At 43.3% G+C, this 24241-nt stretch overlaps 1 protein-coding gene across 1 annotated transcript in view; it reads right to left on the bottom strand.

The window, feature by feature from the left end:
• LOC310800770 (NACHT, LRR and PYD domains-containing protein 14-like) overlaps nt 1–24241 on the bottom strand; it is a 126846-nt gene that overhangs the window by 61899 nt on the left and 40706 nt on the right. The window contains exons 7-10 of the mRNA XM_083664697.1: nt 12568–12687; nt 11045–11155; nt 7966–8036; nt 5589–7698 (exon numbers count right to left, since the gene is read on the bottom strand). Of these exons, the coding sequence (XP_083520823.1) occupies nt 5589–7698; nt 7966–8036; nt 11045–11155; nt 12568–12687 (2412 nt within the window). The remainder of the gene's footprint in view (nt 1–5588; nt 7699–7965; nt 8037–11044; nt 11156–12567; nt 12688–24241) is intronic.

Genomic DNA, 24241 nt, shown 5'->3' with positions numbered 1-24241 from the left:
AGCTGCTGTCCTCTCAGTGCCCATTCCAGCACAACGCGGTAGGCAACAAGTCTGCACTGCCTTTAGGAGAAACGAAAGAGTAAAGAATAAAGGAAAACCTTGATTAGAAGAGCCGAACAGAATAAACAGTTGATAATGTTGATTTACAGATGAATCTGAAATTCGAGGAGAAATAAATATCATGCATGTAAATAGCCTACATCATTTGTAGGCTACTGCGAAACGATAGAGGAGAACAAAGGATAAAGTTGATTAGATGAGACAACAGAATAAACAGTTTAGAATGGCGATTTATTGATCAATCAGAAATTAGAGGATAAATAAATCTCATGCTTATAAATAGATATTTGAACTTACTCATTGGAAAGTTGCCCGTTTGGTCCTGCGGGTCTTGGATGGGTCTTCCAGTTTATTTTTGGGACATGAAAAAAAGCCTCGAGGACAGCCCTGTTGATCAGCGAGGGAAAATCTTCATCTATAGTCAGGCACTGTGGTGTTTGACGCGATGGATCAGCATCCTCAGGGACATCCAGACCTCCAAGATCTGGCCTCAGGGTCCACTCGATGCAACAGAGACATTCGTCTTCGGTGGCCAGAGGTCTGCAATGATCACAACGACACCACCAATTGTCATTCAGTCGTGTCGGGCCGGCGGCGGCGGCCTGTTGTTCTCTAGCCAGCTGTTCGTCTCTCTCACGCTGTTCAATTTCTATCATCTCCTCAGCTGTATACTCTGGTTCGAATAAATAAGGGCGGCCATCGTAGACAAAGTCGTCGTCCATATCCTCGTTATCAGAAAAATATTCAGCCATATTTCACAAAATCTTTCAGGGAGCTATTCTTTGGTGTGTATCCTGATCAATCGCGCGGGGGTACTGTGAGGTGAAGCGTTGAGTTCAGGTAGGCTATTCCCAAGCTGGGAGTAAAGTATCGCGGGACTTCACGAGACTTGAGGAGACTTGGTGACCGAGATCACGTTTGAGGTTATTTTGGTCCCTGGGTGAAAGCAGGAAATAGCCTGGGGGGAAATATTACTCTGATGGATGTTGACTGATCACATTTCGGCGATATGTGGCGAAAACGGGAAGAAAAATAGCTATTTAGATGCAGGAAATACAGGCTTCCACTTGGCCCCAAATCAACTCCATTTTACGACAGACTTGGACGATATTGATCTCAAAACAACGCTAGGACGCCCAGAAACGCCGCAGACATCACTAGGTGAGTGGCCAAATCTTAATTTATGCCAGGAAATGGCTCCAGGTTCAAAAAAACCGAAATTCTCCTTTAACTGGAAGATATTTAGAAATAAAACTCTGAAAAGAAATTACAATCTGATAGAGTGAGTGTTGAGTAGGAGAGTAGGAATACAGTGTGAGTGGAGATCTTTTCTGCCACCCCTCGTCCAGCAGCAGTGGCTCCACCTTCCTGGTTTCCACCACAGCTCACAGCTTGGGCCTGGAGCTTTCTGCCCCGGGAGCCACGTGCTCTGAGGGCGGCTCTCCTCCTCTCTAACCCGCCCTGCCCAGCCTGCACGAGCTGAAACACTGTGGGCGAGCACCACGAGAGATCCTGCTATGTGGTGGGAGGACATGACGCGGGTGGAGGGGGAGACAGACTGAGGCTTCTCCTCTGCTCCTCCACTTGAAGACAGCCTGGTCCTCGTGCTCCTGCCTGGTGACTCCTTCTACAACAGAAGCATAACGTCCTGCTGTTGTCTGCCGCTCACATAAAGCAGCCTAAAGTCACTATTCAACACAATATGAAAAGTGTCCTTTAGCAAATGTCCAGACTCTCAGAGTGCTGCTTTTGTGTAGGAAAGGTTCACAAAGTACAGGTTTATTATCTAAAGTGACCCCGTGCTACTGTCCTCTGCTCAGATGAAGAGGATGGAGCAGCTCAGTGTCCCCATATCCCATCTCCTTCTCCCCGGTCCTCACCACCGGCCAAGCAGCTCAAATATCAGATAGCAGTGGAGTTTGATATAAAGCCTAATATCACCTGCATGGTAATAAAAACACTATAAAGGGCTTCACCCTCCTCCCTCTTAAAACTAAGATACCAGAGATAAAGTGTCATGTGTTTTTAATAGTGTACAAACATTAACGGCTTCGGCTCCAAAGCCCAATTCTCCAGATGGGGCTGGTGCCGTTCAGAAAGCTAGTTTGTCTAAAACACTATTTGAGTCTAAAGCAGGAAAACGATGAGATAAAACGTTTCCTGCTGAACCACAGCTTTATAATAATAATAAAGCTGTTGTGCTTTTAATACAACATCACAAAGCTGTGTGTGTGTGTGTGTGTGTGTGTGTGTGTGTGTGTGTGTGTACGTGTGTGTGTGTGTGTGTGTGTGTGTGTGTGTGTGTGTGTGTGTGTTTTTGTGTGTGTCCAATCACAGGAGAGGAAGACATTCACCAGAATACTATGCATGTTCAAAACTACCTGTACCTACCCTCTTGTGTGTACTAAGTACTATCTCACTGGTTTAAACTGCTTGTACCTACCCTCTTGTGTGTACTAAGTACTATCACACTGGTTTAAACTGCTTGTACCTACCCTCTTGTGTGTACTAAGTACTATCTCACTGGTTTAAACTGCTTGTACCTACCCTCGTGTGTACTAATTACTATCTCACTGGTTTAAACTGTACCTACCCTCTTGTGTGTACTAAGTACTATCTCACTGGTTTAAACTGCTTGTACCTACCCTCTTGTGTGTACTAAGTACTATCTCACTGGTTTAAACTGCCTGTACCTACCGTCCTGTGTGTACTAAGTACTATCTCACTGGTTTAAACTGCCTGTACCTACCCTGTTGTGTGTACTAAGTACTATCTCACTGGTTTAAACTGCCTGTACCTACCCTCTTGTGTGTACTAAGTACTATCTCACTGGTTTAAACTGCCTGTACCTACCCTCTTGTGTGTAGTAAGTACTATCTCACTGGTTTAAACTGCCTGTACCTACCCTCTTGTGTGTACTAAGTACTATCTCACTGGTTTAAACTGCCTGTACCTACCGTCCTGTGTGTACTAAGTACTATCTCACTGGTTTAAACTACCTGTACCTACCCTCTTGTGTGTACTAAGTACTATCTCACTGGTTTAAACTGCCTGTACCTACCGTCCTATGTGTACTAAGTACTATCACACTGGTTTAAACTGCCTGTACCTACCCTCTTGTGTGTACTAAGTACTATCTCACTGGTTTAAACTGCTTGTACCTACCCTCTTGTGTGTACTAAGTACTATCTCACTGGTTTAAACTGCCTGTACCTACCCTCTTGTGTGTACTAAGTACTATCTCACTGGTTTAAACTGCCTGTACCTACCCTCTTGTGTGTACTAAGTACTATCTCACTGGTTTAAACTGCTTGTACCTACCCTCTTGTGTGTACTAAGTACTATCTCACTGGTTTAAACTGCCTGTACCTACCGTCCTGTGTGTACTAAGTACTATCTCACTGGTTTAAACTACCTGTACCTACCCTCTTGTGTGTACTAAGTACTATCACACTGGTTTAAACTGCCTGTACCTACCCTCTTGTGTGTACTAAGTACTATCTCACTGGTTTAAATAAGCAATTTGATACTTTCCGTTTCTCTGTACCAAAAAAAGATAACCGCCTGCCTCCAATTGCCGCCTGGTCTCCTTTAACCACCTGGGGTCTGAGTCAATTTGGCATCATAAACACCTGGGGTGTTATTGGAAGTTTTACGGTATTTCAACAATTTCATAATAAAGTGTCAGTTTGGCATGCTGACAGTCAGACATCTGATGTCATGCAGAAAACAAGACGATTGGGATGCATATTTCCATATTCCAATCTGCCAGGCACACTGCAAATACCTGCGCTTCTGCTTTCAGGGGGTAGCCTATCAATACAACCGTCTCTCCTTCGGTTACGCACTAGCCCGTCGAACCTTGACAAAGTGCATGGAGCTAGCCTTAGCCCCTCTATGAAGGAGAGGTATCAGGGTCCTCCACTATCTGGATGACCTGATTCTGCTGGACGAGTCAAGAGAACAGACTGCCTTGTTGCATACGATGGAGACAGTAGAGCACCTCCAATCACTGGGTTGTGCCATACATTGGACAAAGAGCTCTCCCCTCCCCAGTCAGACAGTGACCTATCTGGAGATACACCTCGACTCCAGGGTCATGAGAGGGAGATTATCTTCAGAAAGGGTGGAAGTCCTACTCTCCCTCCTCCATCAATTTGCCCCAGGAGCCACAGTGACAGCCCTCACTGTGAGGCACTTACTGGAGACAATGGCATCGAGTCACATTGTGGTGGTGCTGGGTCTCCTTCACATCAGAAGGATACAGTGCTGGTTCAATAGAATGAAAGTAGACTCGATACGGCACAAGAGGCGTGTCCTAAGACCCCCCGTCTCTATTCTCACAGGTCTGAAGTTTTGGGGGACCCCCAACAGACTCTCAGAGGGAGTCCCTTTGGGGAGAGTGACGTCACACGTGACAGTGTTCACACATGCTTCCCTCTCCAGATGGGGGGGGGGGGGGGGGACACCCCCTCTTCCTGCACATAAATGCCCTGGAAGCACTTTGCCCCCCAGCTGTCAGGTTATCATGTGCTGGTCAGAACAGACAGCACAACTGCAGCGGCTTACATCAACCACCAGGGGGAGACACACTCCGCCACACTCCTGGAAATAGCAAGGGATTTGCTGATGTGGTCACAAACACATCTGCAATCCCTCAAAGCACTATTTCAGAGGTGGAAAATCAAGCATACATCATGGCATCATGGCATACAATAGGAGAAATGAGAAAAAATAATTGTGTTTAAAAAGATCTTGGATGCCACAGTAGTGAGCGAGTTTCTGATTTGTCTGAAATTGGCTAGATTATATTTCAGTGTTTGGTTCATCTTCCTTATATGCTTTTTAAAGCACAGAGTGGGATCTAAAATAACGTATTCAAACTCATCAACATTTTTTATTGATGAACATATACAACACAAATGTGATGTTGTATGATTGATTTTGATTGATTGATTGATTGATTGATTGATTGATTGATTGATTGATTGATTGATTGAACCACTACTGCCTGATGTAAACCAAAGTGCCCTTCTGGGACATGTATTACAAATGATTGATTGATTGATTGATTGATTGATTGATTGATTGATTTCTTTATTTACATGTCACACACCAATGGTGCCCAGCCCGTATGGGCTTATGAGACACGACAAAAACAGATACAAACCTGTGGTTTACAGAACTTCAGCTTCCATATTTCAGAATACAAGATAACAAACAAAAGGACACACTGTGTCATATAGAAAAATAGAACATATTCATTACAAACCTATACAAACAGCATATTTTTTCTTCTTTCCCAGGCATGACTAATAAATTGAGCTATATCAAAGACTCTTATTAAAGAAAAATTCAATATGATGAATTTGATGTACTGGATTCAGATGCCAGGGAGACTTGCTGGTGCCATAGACATCAGTTAATGTGGATCCTTATAAATACATATTAAATAAAATAAATAAATAAATAAATAAATAAATAAATAAATAAATAAATAAATAAATAAATAAGATACGAGGACTAACCGAGCCTTCCTGCAGTTCCTCACAGCTGGGATCAGTCTCCGCCGTCCCTCTTGTGATGTGTTGTAGGCCTTCAGGTCCAACACATCTAGAACCTCCTCTGACATCTGCAGCATGTAGGCCAGCGCTGAGCAGTGGATCTCAGAGAGTTTCTTCTCTGATCTGTTATCTGACTTCATGAACTGTTGGATCTCCTGATGTACTGACTGGTCATTCATCTCCATCAAACAGTGGAAGATGTTGATACTTCTGTCAGGAGAGGAAATGGAGGTCATCTCCTTCAGGTTGTTGATGGCTCTTTGGATGCTTTCTGGTCTGCTGTCTGTCTGACCCAGCAGGCCTCCTAAGAGCCTCTGGCTGGACTCCAGTGAGAGGCCATGAAGGAAGCGGACAAAGAGGTCCAAGTGGCCATTTTTACTCTGCAGGGATTTGGCCATGGCTTTCTTCAGGAAGACATGCAGGCCTTGATCACATTTACCCCAGTCTTTTCCCAGGAATATCTCCAGTAAATTCTCAGCCCTGTTTGTGTAGCAGTGGAACATGTAGACTGCAGCAAGAAACTCCTGAATGCTCAGATGAACAAAGCAGTAGACCGTCTTCTTTAAGTGCAAACACTCTCTTTTGAAGATCTCTGTGCACACTCCTGAGAACACTGATGCCTCTCTGACATCAAGACCACACTTCTCCAGGTCTTCTTGGTAGAACATGAGGTTACCTGTCTCCAGATGTTCAAACGCCAGTCTCCCCAGCTTCAGAAGAGCTTCCCTGTCAGTCTTCGTCAGCTCCTGTTGACTCCTCTCACATCTCTCATTGTACTTCTGCTTCTTCCTCTCTGTCTGAACCAGCAGGAAGTGTGAGTACATCTCAGTCAGCGTCTTGGGTAGCTCTCCTCTCTGGTCTGTAATCAACATGTGCTCCAGAACTGTAGCAGTGATGAAGCAGAAGACTGGGATGTGGCACATGATGTGGAGGCTCCTGGATGCCTTGATGTGGGAGATGATTCTGCTGGCCTGCTCCTTATCACTGGATCTCCTCTTGAAGTACTCCTCCTTCTGGTCATCAGTGAACCCTTGTACCTCTGTTACCCTGTGGACACATGTAGGAGGGATCTGATTGGCTGCTGCAGGTCTGGAAGTTATCCAGAGGAGAGCCAAGGGAAGCAGATTCCCCTTGATGAGGTTTGTCAACAGCACATTTACTGATGATGTCTGTGTGACGACCGACACAATCTCGGTGTTCTGGAAATCCATTGAAAGTCTGCTTTCATCCAGGCCGTCAAAGATGAACACAACTTTACAGACAGAGAGCTGCTCTGCTGTGACCGTCTGTAATGTTGGATGGAAAACATGGAGCAGCGTGAGAAGACTGTACGGCTCATCTTTGATCAAGTTCAGCTCCCTGAACGAAAGCGGAATCACAAGACTGACATCTTGATTTTCCAAACCCTTTGCCCAGTCCAGAGTGAACTTCTGCACTGAGAAGGTTTTTCCAATGCCAGCAATGCCCTGTGTCAGAACCACTCTGATTTTTATCTCTTTTTCTTTCCTTTGTTTCTCTTGACCAGGTAACCTTTGTTTGTTTTCTTCCTTTTCTTCGTCTTGACCAGGTAACCTTTGTTTGTTTTCTTCCTTTTCTTCCTCTTGGTCAGGTAAGGGTTTCTTACACTTCCTAGACCTTTCTTTCTTTTCTTTCTTTCTTTTCTTTCTTTCTTTTCTCTTGACTAGGTAACCTTTCTTTTTTTCTTTCTCTTGGCCAGGTAACCTTTCTTCATTTTCTTTCCCTTTCTTCTCTTGGTCAGGTAAGGGTTTAAAGATGTCGTGGACCTTGATCGGAGCTTCATGGGTCTCCTCCATCTTGGATGCTGTCTCCTGTTTGATCAGAGCTTCATGGAGGGTCTTCATCTTGGATGATGTCTCCAGCTGCCACACCTCATGTTGGGTATTGACGTCTTCACTTTGTCCCACTGTGATGTAGAGCAGAGTGTAGATCCTGTTGAAGGAGGTTCCCATCCCTGCTTCAGCGCTTCCTGCTTCAGTTCCTTCTGTCACAAATCCACATCTCTTTATCAGAATGATCTTATGCTCATCTAAAACCACCTGCAGAGCACCGTCCACTGGAAGACATGAAGGAGTAAATAAGAGTTACTCAAATACTGTACAGTATCTGGCATGACTTTTGTGTGTGTGTGTGTGTGTGTGTGTGTGTGTGTGTGTGTGTGTGGGCTCGTGCGTGCGTGTGTGTATACACACACACACACACACACACACACACACACAGTGTATGTATATATGTTGCATGAGAAAGAAACATGTGTCTGTAGCAACACAAGAAGTCCTGGTTGTAGAAATGGGGACAACAGTAGATACACTCCAAGTCCTACTTTGTACGATGCAGGTTTGACTGGATGTCTGCAGTCCAGGTCTCCGTCTGTCATCACTCGTCTTCCTCTCTCTGTGGAGATGAAGGCAATTCATTATGAGAGATTAGAAACGTTTATAAAGGTAGTAAAGCAACTAAAACAGGTTTTAACTATCTTTTGTTGCTAGCAAGCAGAGTATGGAATTAATGGAAAGTATCAGTTGTGGTGACATCTAGTGGACATAAATCACGAGTACAGGTTTGGGCAAGGAGGGCCACAGTCACATGGCCCGCAAAGGACTATGGGATATGGGCTGAGGTATTGCCACGTTCTGGCTTAGTGATTCAGTCTATCTCGTGACCTGAGAGCGACTGTGAGCAGTGATGGAATATGTAGAGTACCAGGAAATAAGCGGCTCCAGCTACTTGCTGGGCCAAAAGAGAAGCGTCTTGTCTCTCTGTTCCTGCGTCTCTCCACAGAAAGACATGTAGCATCTTTGTTGCTAACTTGATGACACAAACATAAACCTGTCAAGTGCAGTCGATCACTGAGTACACAGATCATAGTGTGTACACTACATTACTGGTGGGCGGGATGAGACAATTTGATTGACACATGATGGACGTGCTATTGATTAACAGTAGTGTTAAAAGCAGCATCAAATTAAACAGGGTAGTGAAGCAGTATTTAATGAAAAGAAGCAGCGATGTTTGGAAACACATTAAACTGAAATGCTGAAATCCCTTTTGAATAAATAAATGTTGGTAAATATCGGTTATCAGTGAAGAGAGAAGCACTCCAAATGTCTTTTCATAGGGTTTAATAAGTTCCTCAAACCTGGGCAGCAGACAACGAACATTTCAGTCAAAGACCTTCCTCAACTCTCTTCACTGAACTCTTTGCTTGCCCTGCACCCAGTGAGTTTTTTAATCCATTTTGAGTGTGCTCGCGACCAGTGTTTTTCTAAATATCGGTTATCAGCCATGACAGCAAAGTTAATATCGGTTATCGGTATCGGTCACAATTTTCATATTGATGCATCCCTAACTGGGTTGTTCAGCACACTCTACTCAGAGGCCTAATCACAGTATTTCTGAGCATTTCAAGACATTATCGGCTTGCTACACTTGTGGCTGTGAGCTAGCTAGTGTCCAAACATCTAGCAGATAATGAGTAAGTATTCCACTTGGATTATGCTTTTTGGAGTAGTTTTTTTTATGGTGTCATTTTCTTAATGATATTTTGTGGTTATGTAATGAACCAAAGTCACGGCCACTTCCAGTTTAGGCATACGAACAGATTTCATCTGCCATTAAATACTTATAAAAATAGTTTTACTTGGTCAAAGCACTCGGCCCAAGTTTTGTTCTGAGTGAAATGTTCTGGTCTCTCATGATTCCAATAATACAGATTTTACTCATGTAACTTTGCCGTCTTACGGCTCAATTTCCTAGGCGCTGCTGTGAGGGGGTATTTTGTAAAGAAAAAAGAAAACTTTTAAAGAACAAGAGCCCCACTTTTACCGCTGTGTACTGCAGCAACACTGCAGCAAAGTGGCCAAACTAACTATTAACTAACTACAAACTAACCAAGCAAACTATTAGAGTAACACCTGTAGCTGAATCACTTGGTTTGACCAAGTAAAACTATTTTCATCAGCATTTGATGAAATGTCTATGGATAAAACAATGGAGGATGAAAACCCTTGGTTCATATACCTAAAGTGGGCATGACTTTGGCTCTATTGAATCTGTGTCTTTCTTTCACTGCAGCAAACTGGGGTCTGTTCAGGGCTCTTAGTGTCGGGCAGTTCAAGTCTTTTCCATGATTTATTCATTTAGACCAGTACCTCAAAATGAATTGAACTTTTCAAGTGTTTTGCCTTAGATTTAGTTGTCTTCATAACTTCTGTGCAACATCCTGTGTGCTTTACACATTAACTGTCATTAAGTGTAATACATGTTTTAGGCCAGTAGAGGGCAGGGCATAATTTGTTATGTGAGGGAGTCAGTGTAATGTGCATGGTCAGGTGTCAACACATGCTGTATCAATTTAAATTAATTCTACTATTTTATCCTGAGCATGAAGAGAGCTGCGCGCTTGACATCGGTCCTAGTGATTCTTGCTTCTGGTGCGGCAGTCAGATAAGATACAGATAGCAAGCAGTGGAGGACTTGCACACAGAACTATAGCCTAGACAAGACAAAAAGTCTTAAAAAGTCAGATCCATTTTATTGTAGGATCAGCACAAATTGGCAGCAAACGTCCTAATTAAACTAGTAGTTAAACTACATTTTGCAGCAACCTGCTGGTAGTTCAACTACATTCATATTTGCATCATGATTCAAGTAGTTAATGTACTTTTTTGACATTTTTGTGTAGTTTACTGAAACTACAAACTACAAACATTAACATGAAACATTAATTAACATTTAGGAATTAAGCAAGATTGATTAATACCACGGCACATTATGGCAGGTGGTGAAAGAAATGTACCATAGTATTGATAATTCGTACTTGGTTACTTTCTACTGTCTATTATTTAGTTTATTAATCTGTTTAGAATTTAGACTGTGGGAGTGAATGGGGAGAAATCATTCCATTGTACAGTACTTGTTACACATGACAATAAATTATTATTGCCATTTATTCACAAATGTTCAGAGAAGTTGTTGCTATTTTAGAACTTACTTGTCTAACTGAGTAATGCTGCTGGCTGCAATACCTCCACCTGGACTCTAGTTTCTAGAAGGCAGCTGTCTGACTGATGGACATTGTATACAAAACCAAAGCTGACATTCTTTGCACTTTCCCATGAATGGAGGGGGTCACTTTCGTGACAAAACGTGACACAAATCGTGACTGACAGACACCTCCACCTGCCCGTCCACCTAGGCAATTTTATTATAGGAGGATTGGGTTCTATTATGTTGAAAGGTATTATCGGTAAAATATTATGACAATATCAGGCAGGACATTTGATTATTATTGTTGAAGTTATTACATTATTTGGTTTATTACATTTTTGATCAAGTTAAGTGGAGATTTTACTACATCTTCGAGATATTATTATGTTATTGAGTGCTAACAGTCCTCTTACTTTGTGTCTGGGGGTCCAGGTTCATTACTGAAGTGTGGAGGTTTGCCTTTAGAGCGGTCTCTCTTACAGCTGGGTGCTGGAGACTCTGCTCTCTGCCTGTGGTACTGACCTCTGCAAACACAAATGTTTAATATCATCATTAGTTCTAGTAAAGACAGACAACAATGCGTTGTCACACTGTTACTGTTTCTGTTCATCTGGAGTTTTTCATCAGGAGAACAGCTGCTTCTGTTCAATTTATTACATTACTAGATTATAAAGTCAGTTTGCTGGGACTCCAGCCTGGTGTTGTGTTGTGTTGTGTTGTGTTGTGTTGTGTCGTGTTGTGTTGTGTTGTGTTGTGTTGTGTTGTGTTGTGTTGTGTTGTGTTTAGGGCCTGTGTGTGTTCTGGGCGGTTCTTAGAAGCACACTCCTCAAGTTTGAAGTCAATGGGATGAATGGTCCATGAGGTAAACCACTTTTTGTGTTGCCAGTAGGTGGCACTATGCCCAATTGCATGAAATCCGGGACTGAACTCCACCAGGTCCCCCTAAGCGCACTCCCCAAGATTGAAGTTGATCGGACAACAACAGGTTCTCAAGATAAACAACTTTTTGTGTTTGCCAGTAGGTGGCGCTATGCCGAGTTTGTGTGGCGGGTGGGGGGGTGTCTATGTGTGTGTGTGGGGGGGGGGGGGTGGTATCGGTCGACCGCTGTCGGGTTGGCAGGCACCAAACGTAGACTCAAGGATAGATTTGCTGAACATAAATATGCTATACGTTCTAACAATCCTAATTACTAATTCTGTATGCCTCTGGCCCTACCCCAGATGCTGTAGTCACAATTCTCCAGTCTAGTTTCAACAGCATACAACAGGTTTTGTCGCACACGGCAGCATGTGAGTGTGTGTGTGTCTGTGTAGGAGAGAGAGGGGGGAAGAGAGACGCTCTGCTGTGCTCCTCCTGCGTCCGGAGACATATTACATTAAATTGGCCGTTGCGGGCTGCAGGGTTGGGCTGGGTTCGGAATTTTCAGATATTTTAACGGGCTGGGCGGGGCGGACTGGCTCCAATGACGGGTTGGGTTGGGGCGGGCCTTAAAAAACCCTGACCCGCGCATCACTAGTATACAGACAGTCTACTCACTTACAGAACTCACATACTGTATATAATATATATGTGATATATATATAATATATATCACATACTGTAGCTATATTAACTTTCATCCCAGCAGAGGACGTAACTAGCCAGAATGTAAGTAGGTCGTCCGCTTTAGCTCTTTCAAAATAAAGCCCTCGTTGTAACGTTCACATTTTAAGTAATGCTTTACAGCTTCACTATTATGTCATCTTAACATCAAAACAAGTATTTTGATACAATGTTTGCTGCTTCGTTTGTTGAAACACCTTTTAGTTTGTCATTTTTACCCGGAAGTTTCCATTTTGTTTTGGCTGCTAATTCTACATGACAGCCAAAACATGTTCCTTCATCATCATTACTGTAGTCTTCTCAGGTAGGCTGACAGTATAACAGTCCTCTTACATTGTGTCTGAAGGTCCAGGTTCATTACTGAAGTTTGGAGGTAGAGGCAATGACAAGTCAATTTTCATAGACAGACAGCTGGGTACTGGAGACTCTGCTCTCTGCCTGTGGTACTGACCTCTGAAACAGACATGTGTTATACACATCATTAGTTCTAGTCAAGACAGACAACAATGCATGTGATGTTGCATATTGTAATGTATTGTGTGTTCATTAGTGTGATGAAGACCACACTGCAGGTCTTGATTAGTTTGCTTCAATGTGATGATTTAAACACGGTGCTCCTGTTCTCTGTGTTAGTTGCAGTGTTGGGCAAGTTACTTTCAACATGTAATATACTATTACTAGTTACTTTCATTTGAAAGTAATGCTTCTTTACAATATTACTGTCTGTGAGTAACTCATTACTTATTACACTACTTTTGCATTACTTTCACCAAAATAACTGCAGTAGCAGAATGACATCGCCGCCCCGGAACCATCCCGGAAACTAATTTAAACTGTCTTGATGTCAGTGTAAACCATCCAAAATTCTAAATGTTATCCTTTTCCTTTATTCTTGTTATCTATAGTGGTTATTTGCATAAACACACACAATTTGATTAGGAAATGATTGTATCTTTATGCGCTTTGATTAAAAAAAGAAAGTAACTCAATTTGTAACTTATGTTACTTGACAGAGTAACTTGGATAATATTACTGACATCCTATTGGTAATAAGTTATATTACTGAGTTACTGCTAAAAGTAATATATTACACTTAATATGTTACTTTTGTAATGAGTTACCCCCAACACTGGCTGGTTGGCCTGTCTCATGTGTGCTACTGTAGTGGTTTTCAACCTTTTGTGCCCAAGGCACACCAAAGGGCAAGCAAAAAAAAAATCCTCTTCTGGACTTCAGTCAGTCTGAGAGAAGCACACGCGCACAGTCGCGCACAGTCGCGCACACACACACACACACACACAAGCGCACGCACACACACACGCACACACACACACACACACACACACACACACACACACACACACACACACACACACACACACACACACAGACCACACTCAGGCCCGTAGCCAGGGTTCGAGAAATACCGAGGTCATTTTAGCGCGGCGTGGGGTGCCCAGGGGGCCCCCCCCGGATCAAAATTTTTGTCCATTTTAAAGTAAAATGCTTCAATCTGGTGCACTTTGAGAGCAAAATGAAGAGGCTAGATCTATAAAGAACTACATACATCATGTTAAGATTAATATCCTCTTTACTGTGCTGTTGCTTTAAAATGATCCAAAAAATAAATGTCTCCCCATATGATATAATTTATATTCTGCATACAGGTCACATGGCAGAATACTGCTCAATTAACTCATTCAGGGCCAGTTTAGGACTGCCAATATTTAGCACAGGCCAAAGATTTTCATAATTGTTGGTCATCTTTCAAGACCCACAGTAAATTATCTATTAGCACCAGAGTGATTTGCAATACCTCAAAATGAAGATGTACGTCTCTGGGTTCACCAGGAAAAAAAAAGTGAGCTTTTAGCATGTTCTGTACTCTACTTATAGCCATTTATATACACCCTGTTTTCCCCCAGAAGGTCTCCCAGAGAAAATAAACAGGAGAAAAGGCAATTTTTGTAAAAGGGCACAATCTCAGGCATAACTCACTCTCAATTCTTTTATTTTGAACTGTATTGACATCAGACATGTAAATATTATTCGTTAGGACACAAATGACAAAAAATATATATATATATATATATATATATATATACACATGAAGTGCTTTTTTTTTACATTCAACAATACAGTTTACTCGGTGTGAGTGAGTGTGCAGACAGACAGACAGACAGACAGACAGACAGACAGACAGACAGACACACCGACAGACAGACAGACAGACAGACAGACAGACAGACACACACACACACACACACACACACACACGATCCCCCTTTTAGATTTCTAACCCCACATACAGTAGGATAAGCAATAACCACGCCCTGTGGCGCTGGGATTGGCCAGGAGCAACACTGGAGGGCACGCAGCCCAGCGATTTCATGAACCAACTGAAGAGCTCTTGAGAAGGACAGCGGGCTGCTGTGACTGCCTTCTGCTGCCTAGCTGTTCCTGTGTTTATTTTGATTTGTTCTGGTACACCCGTCCTCGTCCATGTCTCCCTGTCATATCCTCTCTGCTATTTGATCGTTCCCGTTTTCCCCTCGGCTATTCAACACGTCCTCACCGCCCTCGCAAACTGATCGATCATTTCCTCATTCCTCCGATGATCAAACACATCTCTTGATTACTTTCTCCCGTTTTCTCCTGGCTGGCACAGAGGAAGGCGACTCCAGCTCGTGCAGCGCGCCGAGGGCGTTTCAATGGCGTTTCTCCTGTCTGCACAAGGAAGCGTTACCGGTTTTCTGCTTTTCCTCTTGCTCAATTTCAAAACAACAGCTGCGGTATGTGTTTGTTCACGTGTTGCCTTAGATGATAGGGACCTGATACCATGTGACAGGCTGGGGAAGTGTTTTAACTATGCGCTGCACGAATAAAAACAAAAACATGTCAAACACGTCATTGGCCCTCTGGGCTATTCCTGATAACACGTCAAAGACGTCATTGGCCCTGAATGAGTTAAATACAATGGCCCATCTACACAAACATCACTTACAGGGGAGTTACTTATCCATTCACTTCAATAGAACTGTCCCCAAAGTCTAGCCCCAATCTAGCCTCAATGCAAAATCTGAATGTTGTGAGTTATCTCTCTTCCTTCTATAGCACACAGAGAGGAAGCAAATTGTTGCATTTCCAATCAACTGTCGCATTAAAACATCAATGACAGATTAATAGATCTGGGGACCGGGGCTATTTTTCAATTTTTATTTTTTTTGTGTGTGGAAAATACCGAGGTCATGACCTCAATGGTAGCTACGAGCCTGACCAGACTGCAGGTCTTGATTCGTTTGCTTCAATGTGATGATTTCAGCATGGTGCTCCTGTTCTCTGTCATGTGTTGGTTGGCCTGTCTCATGTGTGCTACTGTAGTGCTTTCAAACTGTTTGTGCCCAAGGCAAGTCAAAGGGCAAACTGTTTGTGCCCAAGGCAAGTCAAAGGGCAAACTGTTTGTGCCCAAGGCAAGTCAAAGAGCTATCTGTTTGTGCCCAAGGCAAGTCAAAGAGCAAACTGTTTGTGCCCAAGGCAAGTCAAAGGGCAAACTGTTTGTGCCCAAGGCAAGTCAAAGAGCAAACTGTTTGTGCCCAAGGCAAGTCAAAGAGCAAACTGTTTGTGCCCAAGGCAAGTCAAAGAGCAAACTGTTTGTGCCCAAGGCAAGTCAAAGAGCAAACTGTTTGTGCACAAGGCAAGTCAAAGGGCAAACTGTTTGTGCCCAAGGCAAGTCAAAGAGCAAACTGTTTGTGCCCAAGGCAAGTCAAAGAGCAAACTGTTTGTGCACAAGGCAAGTCAAAGGGCAAACTGTTTGTGCCCAAGGCAAGTCAAAGAGCAAACGGTTTGTGCACAAGGCAAGTCAAAGAGCAAACGGTTTGTGCACAAGGCAAGTCAAAGAGCAAACTGTTTGTGCCCAAGGCAAGTCAAAGAGCAAACTGTTTGTGCACAAGGCAAGTCAAAGAGCAAACTGTTTGTGCACAAGGCAAGTCAAAGAGCAAACTGTTTGTGCACAAGGCAAGTCAAAGAGCAAACTGTTTGTGCACAAGGCAAGTCAAAGAGCAAACTGTTTGTGCCCAAGGCAAGTCAAAGAGCAAACTGTTTGTGCCCAAGGCAAGTCAAAGAGCAAACGGTTTGTGCACAAGGCAAGTCAAAGAGCAAACTGTTTGTGCACAAGGCAAGTCAAAGGGCAAACTGTTTGTGCCCAAGGCAAGTCAAAGAGAAAACGGTTTGTGCACAAGGCAAGTCAAAGGGCAAACTGTTTGTGCCCAAGGCAAGTCAAAGAGCAAACTGTTTGTGCACAAGGCAAGTCAAAGGGCAAACTGTTTGTGCCCAAGGCAAGTCAAAGGGCAAACAGTTTGTGCACAAGGCAAGTCAAAGGGCAAACTGTTTGTGCCCAAGGCAAGTCAAAGAGCAAACGGTTTGTGCACAAGGCAAGTCAAAGAGCAAACTGTTTGTGCACAAGGCAAGTCAAAGGGCAAACTGTTTGTGCCCAAGGCAAGTCAAAGAGCAAACGGTTTGTGCACAAGGCAAGTCAAAGAGCAAACTGTTTGTGCCCAAGGCAAGTCAAAGAGCAAACGGTTTGTGCACAAGGCAAGTCAAAGAGCAAACTGTTTGTGCCCAAGGCAAGTCAAAGAGCAAACGGTTTGTGCACAAGGCAAGTCAAAGAGCAAACTGTTTGTGCCCAAGGCAAGTCAAAGAGCAAATGGTTTGTGCACAAGGCAAGTCAAAGGGCAAACTGTTTGTGCCCAAGGCAAGTCAAAGAGCAAACGGTTTGTGCACAAGGCAAGTCAAAGAGCAAACTGTTTGTGCCCAAGGCAAGTCAAAGAGCAAACGGTTTGTGCACAAGGCAAGTCAAAGGGCAAACTGTTTGTGCCCAAGGCAAGTCAAAGAGCAAACGGTTTGTGCACAAGGCAAGTCAAAGAGCAAACTGTTAGTGCCCAAGGCAAGTCAAAGAGCAAACGGTTTGTGCACAAGGCAAGTCTAAGGGCAAACTGTTTGTGCCCAAGGCAAGTCAAAGAGCAAACGGTTTGTGCACAAGGCAAGTCAAAGAGCAAACTGTTTGTGCCCAAGGCAAGTCAAAGAGCAAACGGTTTGTGCACAAGGCAAGTCAAAGAGCAAACTGTTTGTGCCCAAGGCAAGTCAAAGAGCAAACGGTTTGTGCACAAGGCAAGTCAAAGGGCAAACTGTTTGTGCCCAAGGCAAGTCAAAGAGCAAACGGTTTGTGCACAAGGCAAGTCAAAGAGCAAACTGTTTGTGCCCAAGGCAAGTCAAAGAGCAAACGGTTTGTGCACAAGGCAAGTCAAAGAGCAAACTGTTTGTGCCCAAGGCAAGTCAAAGAGCAAACTGTTTGTGCCCAAGGCAAGTCAAAGAGCAAACGGTTTGTGCACAAGGCAAGTCAAAGAGCAAACTGTTTGTGCCCAAGGCAAGTCAAAGAGCAAACGGTTTGTGCACAAGGCAAGTCAAAGAGCAAACTGTTTGTGCCCAAGGCAAGTCAAAGAGCAAACGGTTTGTGCACAAGGCAAGTCAAAGAGCAAACTGTTTGTGCCCAAGGCAAGTCAAAGAGCAAACGGTTTGTGCACAAGGCAAGTCAAAGGGCAAACTGTTTGTGCACAAGGCAAGTCAAAGAGCAAACGGTTTGTGCACAAGGCAAGTCAAAGAGCAAACGGTTTGTGCACAAGGCAAGTCAAAGGGCAAACTGTTTGTGCACAAGGCAAGTCAAAGAGCAAACGGTTTGTGCACAAGGCAAGTCAAAGGGCAAACTGTTTGTGCACAAGGCAAGTCAAAGAGCAAACGGTTTGTGCACAAGGCAAGTCAAAGAGCAAACGGTTTGTGCACAAGGCAAGTCAAAGGGCAAACTGTTTGTGCACAAGGCAAGTCAAAGAGCAAACTGTTTGTGCACAAGGCAAGTCAAAGAGCAAACTGTTTGTGCACAAGGCAAGTCAAAGGGCAAACTGTTTGTGCACAAGGCAAGTCAAAGGGAGCCAAAAAAAGTCCTGAAGGAGGTTTCAGGCGGTCCCCAGAAAAAGGAGCAAAAGCTTCTGCACACCTAAATGACAGGTGCGTCGGAGGAGGGAAAACCTGACTGGATCAAAAGAACACTGTCTCCAAATGCAAAATGTGTATTTAACAGAAAGGAATAACGTTTCGGTCCCAAGACCTTCTTCAGATTCTTACAGAGTAAGAGGAGGGACCCAGTTATAATAGGCAGGTAGATATGTGTGTGGACCAATCCCAACACACCTGACCACACCCCGGCATCATAATTGGAGCCAATTGGCCTGAATTGGCAGGTATGAAGAAGTATGACATTCCAGCATTAAAGCAAAATAAGCAAGGGGTCCCCAGCAAAAAGTTTGCTTTTCTCATTATACTGTATTTGCATAAGTAACACAGTGACAGAATGTATGACTGGTCATGGGTTTCATACGCTTTCTGTAATAAAACCACTAAAAGGAAAAATCTTATCAAATGGGGGTCCGTGGTCTAATTTGTGTCAGTTTGGGGGTGCTTGACAAGAAAAGGTTTGAAAACCACTGCTCTATAGAATGCCAAAGTGACACCCTCTTCCAGGTTTGGCATCCACGCAAGAGATTTCATCCAACCTTATTTTTTAATCTAATCTTATTTTTTGGCCCTGCATGGTCCTCCATCCAGATTCATGTTTGGTCCTTCACAGAAAATAATTCAGGCACCTCTGGTATAACAGTCATCTTACTTTGTGTCTGGGGCTCCAGGTTCAAGTCTGATGTTTCAATTTCAATATGCTTGAGTGACATGTTTCAGTTTGTGGGCACTGTTGCTGTTGGCAATTAAACGAGAGAGACAATGTATTTTTATTATTATTGTGGCAAGTTGGATTTTGATCGGCTACGGTAGTCAAGTGATTGCAGCGCACATAGTTGTAGTTGTGTGTGTGTGTGTGTGTGTGTGTGTGTGTGTGTGTGTTAATCCAGAGAGATGGGTCATCATCATCGACATATAATAGGTGGACTGAGGATCTGGTCCTGTTCAGTGAAGCTGCTGCATGTTAGATCGCCGCTCTGGCGGCAGGTGCCAGTATAGGTCACAAGGCCCGCCTCCCCATGTTAGTGGATGGGGAAATCACAACCAAAATAATCACAGTAAACGTCAGATATTTTTTTTCCAAAGGTGGGTTGTATCAGTTTAGATAGTTATTATCATGCTAATGCCTGTGCAAGTGGTCATTTTTGTGATCAGTTTGTTTTTAAGTAGTTATTTGACATATAAAACGGGATGATTGACAGCTGTGGCAGCCAGTCTCAAGCCGTTATTGGCTGGACAGGCTCTTCACCTTATAGATCTAGTTTACATAGAGAAGACACTACTTGGTAAAACCGAAGGAAGACACTGCTTGATCTGTCTAACAGACTGTATACCGATGGTCCGCAATAAATAATGACATTGTTTTGAGAAAGGTGCGCGAGGAAGTAACGTTGGTTGGGGACTGAAGTAAGTTCAGAAAATATGTGTTTTATTAGTTACTCCTGCTACGTTATCGGTTATTTTAATACACAATGGTTTTAATGGAAGCAGGCTAGCATTCCCCGCTTGTGTTAACTGGCTGTTTTGCCGGTTTTTGTCGGCTTAATATTACTATAACCGGACAACCGATAACTTTTTTTTTTTTTTTTTTTTTTTTTTTTTTGACCTTTATTTAACCAGGTTAGTCTCATTGAGATTGAAAATCTCTTTTTCAAGAGAGACCTGGCCAAGAAAGCAGCATAAAGTTACAGACACATTTTAACATAAACAATACAAACAAAACATCTAAAACGTAAGAAAATACACATCCATTTACTCAGCAACAGGGTTCATTATGGATCAAAACATTTGCAGACCTGGATTTCAGCTTCCTCCATATTTTTTACCCTGGTTTTAAAAATACTCATAGGGACTAGCACCTGGAGGTGTAGTGAGCGTTGGAGTTCATTCCAGGCCAGAGGGGCAGAGACCTGGAAAGCTTTCTTGCCAAACTCAGTCCTTGTCTTAGGTACAGTCAGCAGGATGCAGTTTTGAGACCTAAGCTGATAAGAACTATTTTCTTGTATATTAATGCAGGAGCATAGATAAGATGGTAGTTGTCTCAAGATGGCCTTATAAATGAAAATGAACCAATGAGACATCCTCCGTAATGTTAAGGAGGGCCAGCCTACGCTCATGTAGAGGGTACAGTGATGTGTCCGGGACTTCAAATTTGTCACAAATCTAAGTGCACCATGATACACTGTGTCCAGCTTTCTCAACGCTATCGCAGGTGCAGACATATAAAGAATGTCACCATAATCTAATATTGGCAAGAAGGTAGCCAACAATAACGATAGCTGGAATAACACAATAATAGACACATATTTTCTGAACTTACCAGGTTTTCCAACTACCTGCATATGCCAGGAAATGTGTTTTATAATGTTAACTCCTTGGTCTAACCATAACATGGGGCCTACACAAGTGTACACAACCACCAGCCATTAGCTAATCGCTAACGCGTTAGTGTTAGCTTATACAGACACTGGAGGTTTTATTTTTGGTATTAAAGCAGCTACGAGCAAGATTTTCGATTGTTATTAAACAGTATAATTATAATATTGATGCATCACATCTTACCTATAATAGTAGCTGAGACCAAAGCCGTGTGAATCAGAGATTGCTCTCTTGATGATTATAGAGTCTGTGTCTGTCTATCAGAAGTGAAATCAGGAAGTGAAACTAAATGGTTTACGGCAGCTACCTGCCTTCAACCGTTTCACTCTGCCTAGCAACAGACCATAAACACGGAGAACGCCATGCAGGGGCTTGCTACTCTTGCAAACATCTCTCGTTATATTCTAACAGTTTGTTTGGAAGTAATTTTGTTATTTTGTGGTTATGGCCGAAGTGGCTGCCACAAAACGTTTCATTTCACTTCCTGATCTGCCCCGGCCGCAGACAGACTAATCGTCAAGACAACACTGGCCGATTCACTCTGGGTTCAAGCGAGACTACTCGGCGTTGGTCTCGTCTACTATTAGAGGTAAGATGTGATGCATCGATATTAAATTTAGACTGTTTAATAACAATCGAAAATCTTGCTCGTAGCTGCTTTAAAGCAATACACGTTTTTATATAGATATCTCAGGGAAGTGCTTTGACTGTGGGGATGTTCGTTCTTCACAAGCTCCTCTCTTAGCTGTTGTAAGGATATACAGAGAAGAGACCTATAGGCAGCCTGGCTAATGCACTGGGCTAACGTTGGGTAACTAAAACAGAAGGAAGACACTGCTTTATCTGTCTACCAGACTGTATATCGATGGACCACAATAAAAAGGACATTGTTTTGAGAAAGGTGCACGAGGAAGTAACGTTGGTTGGGGACTGAAGTAGTAAGTTCAGAAAATATGTGTTTTATTAGTTACTCAAGCTACGTTATCGGTTATTTTAATACATCAATGGTTTTAACGGTGTCAAGCTAGCATTAGCCGGCTTAGCTTCATTCTTTAATGTCGGCATAACATTACCAACAATCTAACAACCGATAACGATAGCTGGAATAACAGACACATATTTTCAGAACTTACCAGGTTGTCCAACTGCGTGCGTATGCCAGGAAATGTGTTTTATAATATTACAACTCCCGGGTATATACAATGAGCCTACACAATACCAGCCATTAGCTAATAGCTAATGGGTTAGCCTGTCGCAAACAGACACTAGAGGTTTTATTGGGGTGAACCACGAGGAGAGTATTTAGCCTATATATCTCTGGGAAGTGCTTTTACGGGATGTTTGCATCCTCTCCTCGTAGCTGTTGTATAAGGATTAGGGATGTTCATTTTGAAAATTTTCCAAAATCGATAATCGGTGAAAATTAACGATCAATTATCGATTATCGATCATATTAACTCATTGAGTGCCAATGACGACAGCTGTCGTCAATTCAAATACTGACGTAGAGTGCCAAAGACGACGATTGTCATCAATTGCGTTTTTTGACGGGGGGATGTCCATCGAAGCCAGATCTATGTCCTGTAAAATTCTGGGACATGTTGAATGTCTATAACCTATTTTACCGAGCCATTAGGTGGCGACAGTGCTCTCCAGATGACAGAAGTGTCAGGAATACAGCCTGACAAAGCCGTGATCAAAGACAAACCGCGCTCATGCTGCAGCGCAGAGCCATCATGTAGGGCTCTGGGCTGCTTGCCAACAGCAATCAATCCGCGCACACAACTGAGCTCCTCTGCCTGTCTGTCTGTCTGCATAGTTTCTTTACACGATTACCCACCAGAAAGGCAGCACCCCACGCCGAAGGGCCAACCCTTACCTGCAGTAGCGGACAGGTTAGTTAGGCATTTCCTCGTTGCTGCTGTGAGCTGCAAGGAGCCGCGCGGCGCAAAAAGCGGCTCCGAAAATAGACTTTGTGCGTGTGGGGAGGAGTTTCCAGCTCAGGGGGGGAGAGAGGGGGAGAGGGGGGTGGGGCACGCATGCACCACAGAACTAAACCAGGTCACATCATCAGAAGATATTATCTAGAGTCAGTGAATGTGCTTGAAATGCTGCATTTCACAAAAGGGTGAATATCTCAGCTTCCTGATAGAAAAGCATATTTTTGCTGTTTTTGACCTATCTTCTCCGGCTGATAACTAAAGAACGGAAAATGGTATCAATAAACTTTTTTTTGCTGATGATACAATAGAGTCTCCTTGTTCTTTTTGCGTGTTCGGTGTTTACATAGTAATATCACACAATATTCTGTGGGCCTCGAGAAATCACTGAAAACGCTCTGAAACTCTGGCACTGGGAGCGTCCGTTCTCCAAAAGTGGCTGGCACTCAATGAGTTAATACTTAATTAATTAATTAATTAACACATTGACTGCCAGCCTTTTTTCAATGCTGTCGGTAGGTTCTGCCAGGGTTTTTTTTGAGGATTCTAGGCTCATTTTACAAGAGCCGAGGATTCTTTTCTGTTAGGACTTCGTGAACACCAATCATCTAAAAATAACTAATAGAATGTGTGCTTTCTCTGTCTAAAAGAGTTAGTTTGTAGAGTTAGTAGTTATGTAAGCATTAGCAGTTGAATACAGCATGGTTTCAGCGTGAGAAAAATTATTCAGAGATAAACGGCTTTTTGTGAAATTCGATAGAACAGTCACTTTAACCATTCATTTTTGGCATCAGTAAGACCTAAACAATAGTTTTGAACAGTAATTTCCTCCATAACAGCAGGAAACTTCCCTCTGCTCAACTCCTCCCTCCGTGGGCGTTCTTCTTGGCTGCAGCGCCGTGTCACAAGCACTTTCCTACCTGTGCAAATGCACTTTCTCATACTCTCGACCTCTCAAATAAATTTCTGAATAGAAATTAAATTACTCTAAATTAGAGCGAAAAAGAAACAAAAAAGAATGGGTTGAAAATCCCATTCTAAAAGCCTTTTATGGCTGTTTCCAATTTGGTGCTATTTTGCAAGGCAAAATGGCCTGCTGCGCCACAAGCTTGTCACCAGTCTCACTGCCCCGCTGCCGCTGTGCGGCTGTGCCTGGCCGCTCCCCGAGGAAGCCCGGCTGGACTCGCCCGCCTCCCGGAGCCCTGGCCGAGAGCTCCGATGAAGCCCCTGCGACTCTGGTCATATTTACGCTGCGTGCCTCAAAGTGTGCTCCATCCGCAATCCACCATGCAAGTTTGCAATCCCCCACAGCCAGGACCCAGGCGAAAGCGAAAGCGTTTTCGCCCCATCCATTTTCATGATAATGGCTTCCATGCTGCTGTCTTGGCTTGCTTGGCTCTCAATAGTCTGAGCACCGTCGCCACTCAGTGGGTCGGCGGAATGGATTGCACATGCCCGGCGGCTCTAACACTATAATAGGAGATGCAAAAGGGCCAGATCAACGATCCACCATCAAAAAAAAAAAATCGATTCTGAAAACGTGTTAACACATTGAATGCCAGCCATGTTTTCATTCCTGTAGGTAAGTTGTGCCAGGGGTGTTTTTGACGATTCTGGCTCATTTT

The sequence above is a fragment of the Poromitra crassiceps genome (assembly GCF_964638095.1).
Source record: "Poromitra crassiceps genome assembly, contig: HAP1_SCAFFOLD_60, whole genome shotgun sequence".
NCBI lineage: Eukaryota > Metazoa > Chordata > Actinopteri > Beryciformes > Melamphaidae > Poromitra > Poromitra crassiceps.
This window is presented reverse-complemented; position numbering and strand designations above follow the sequence as displayed.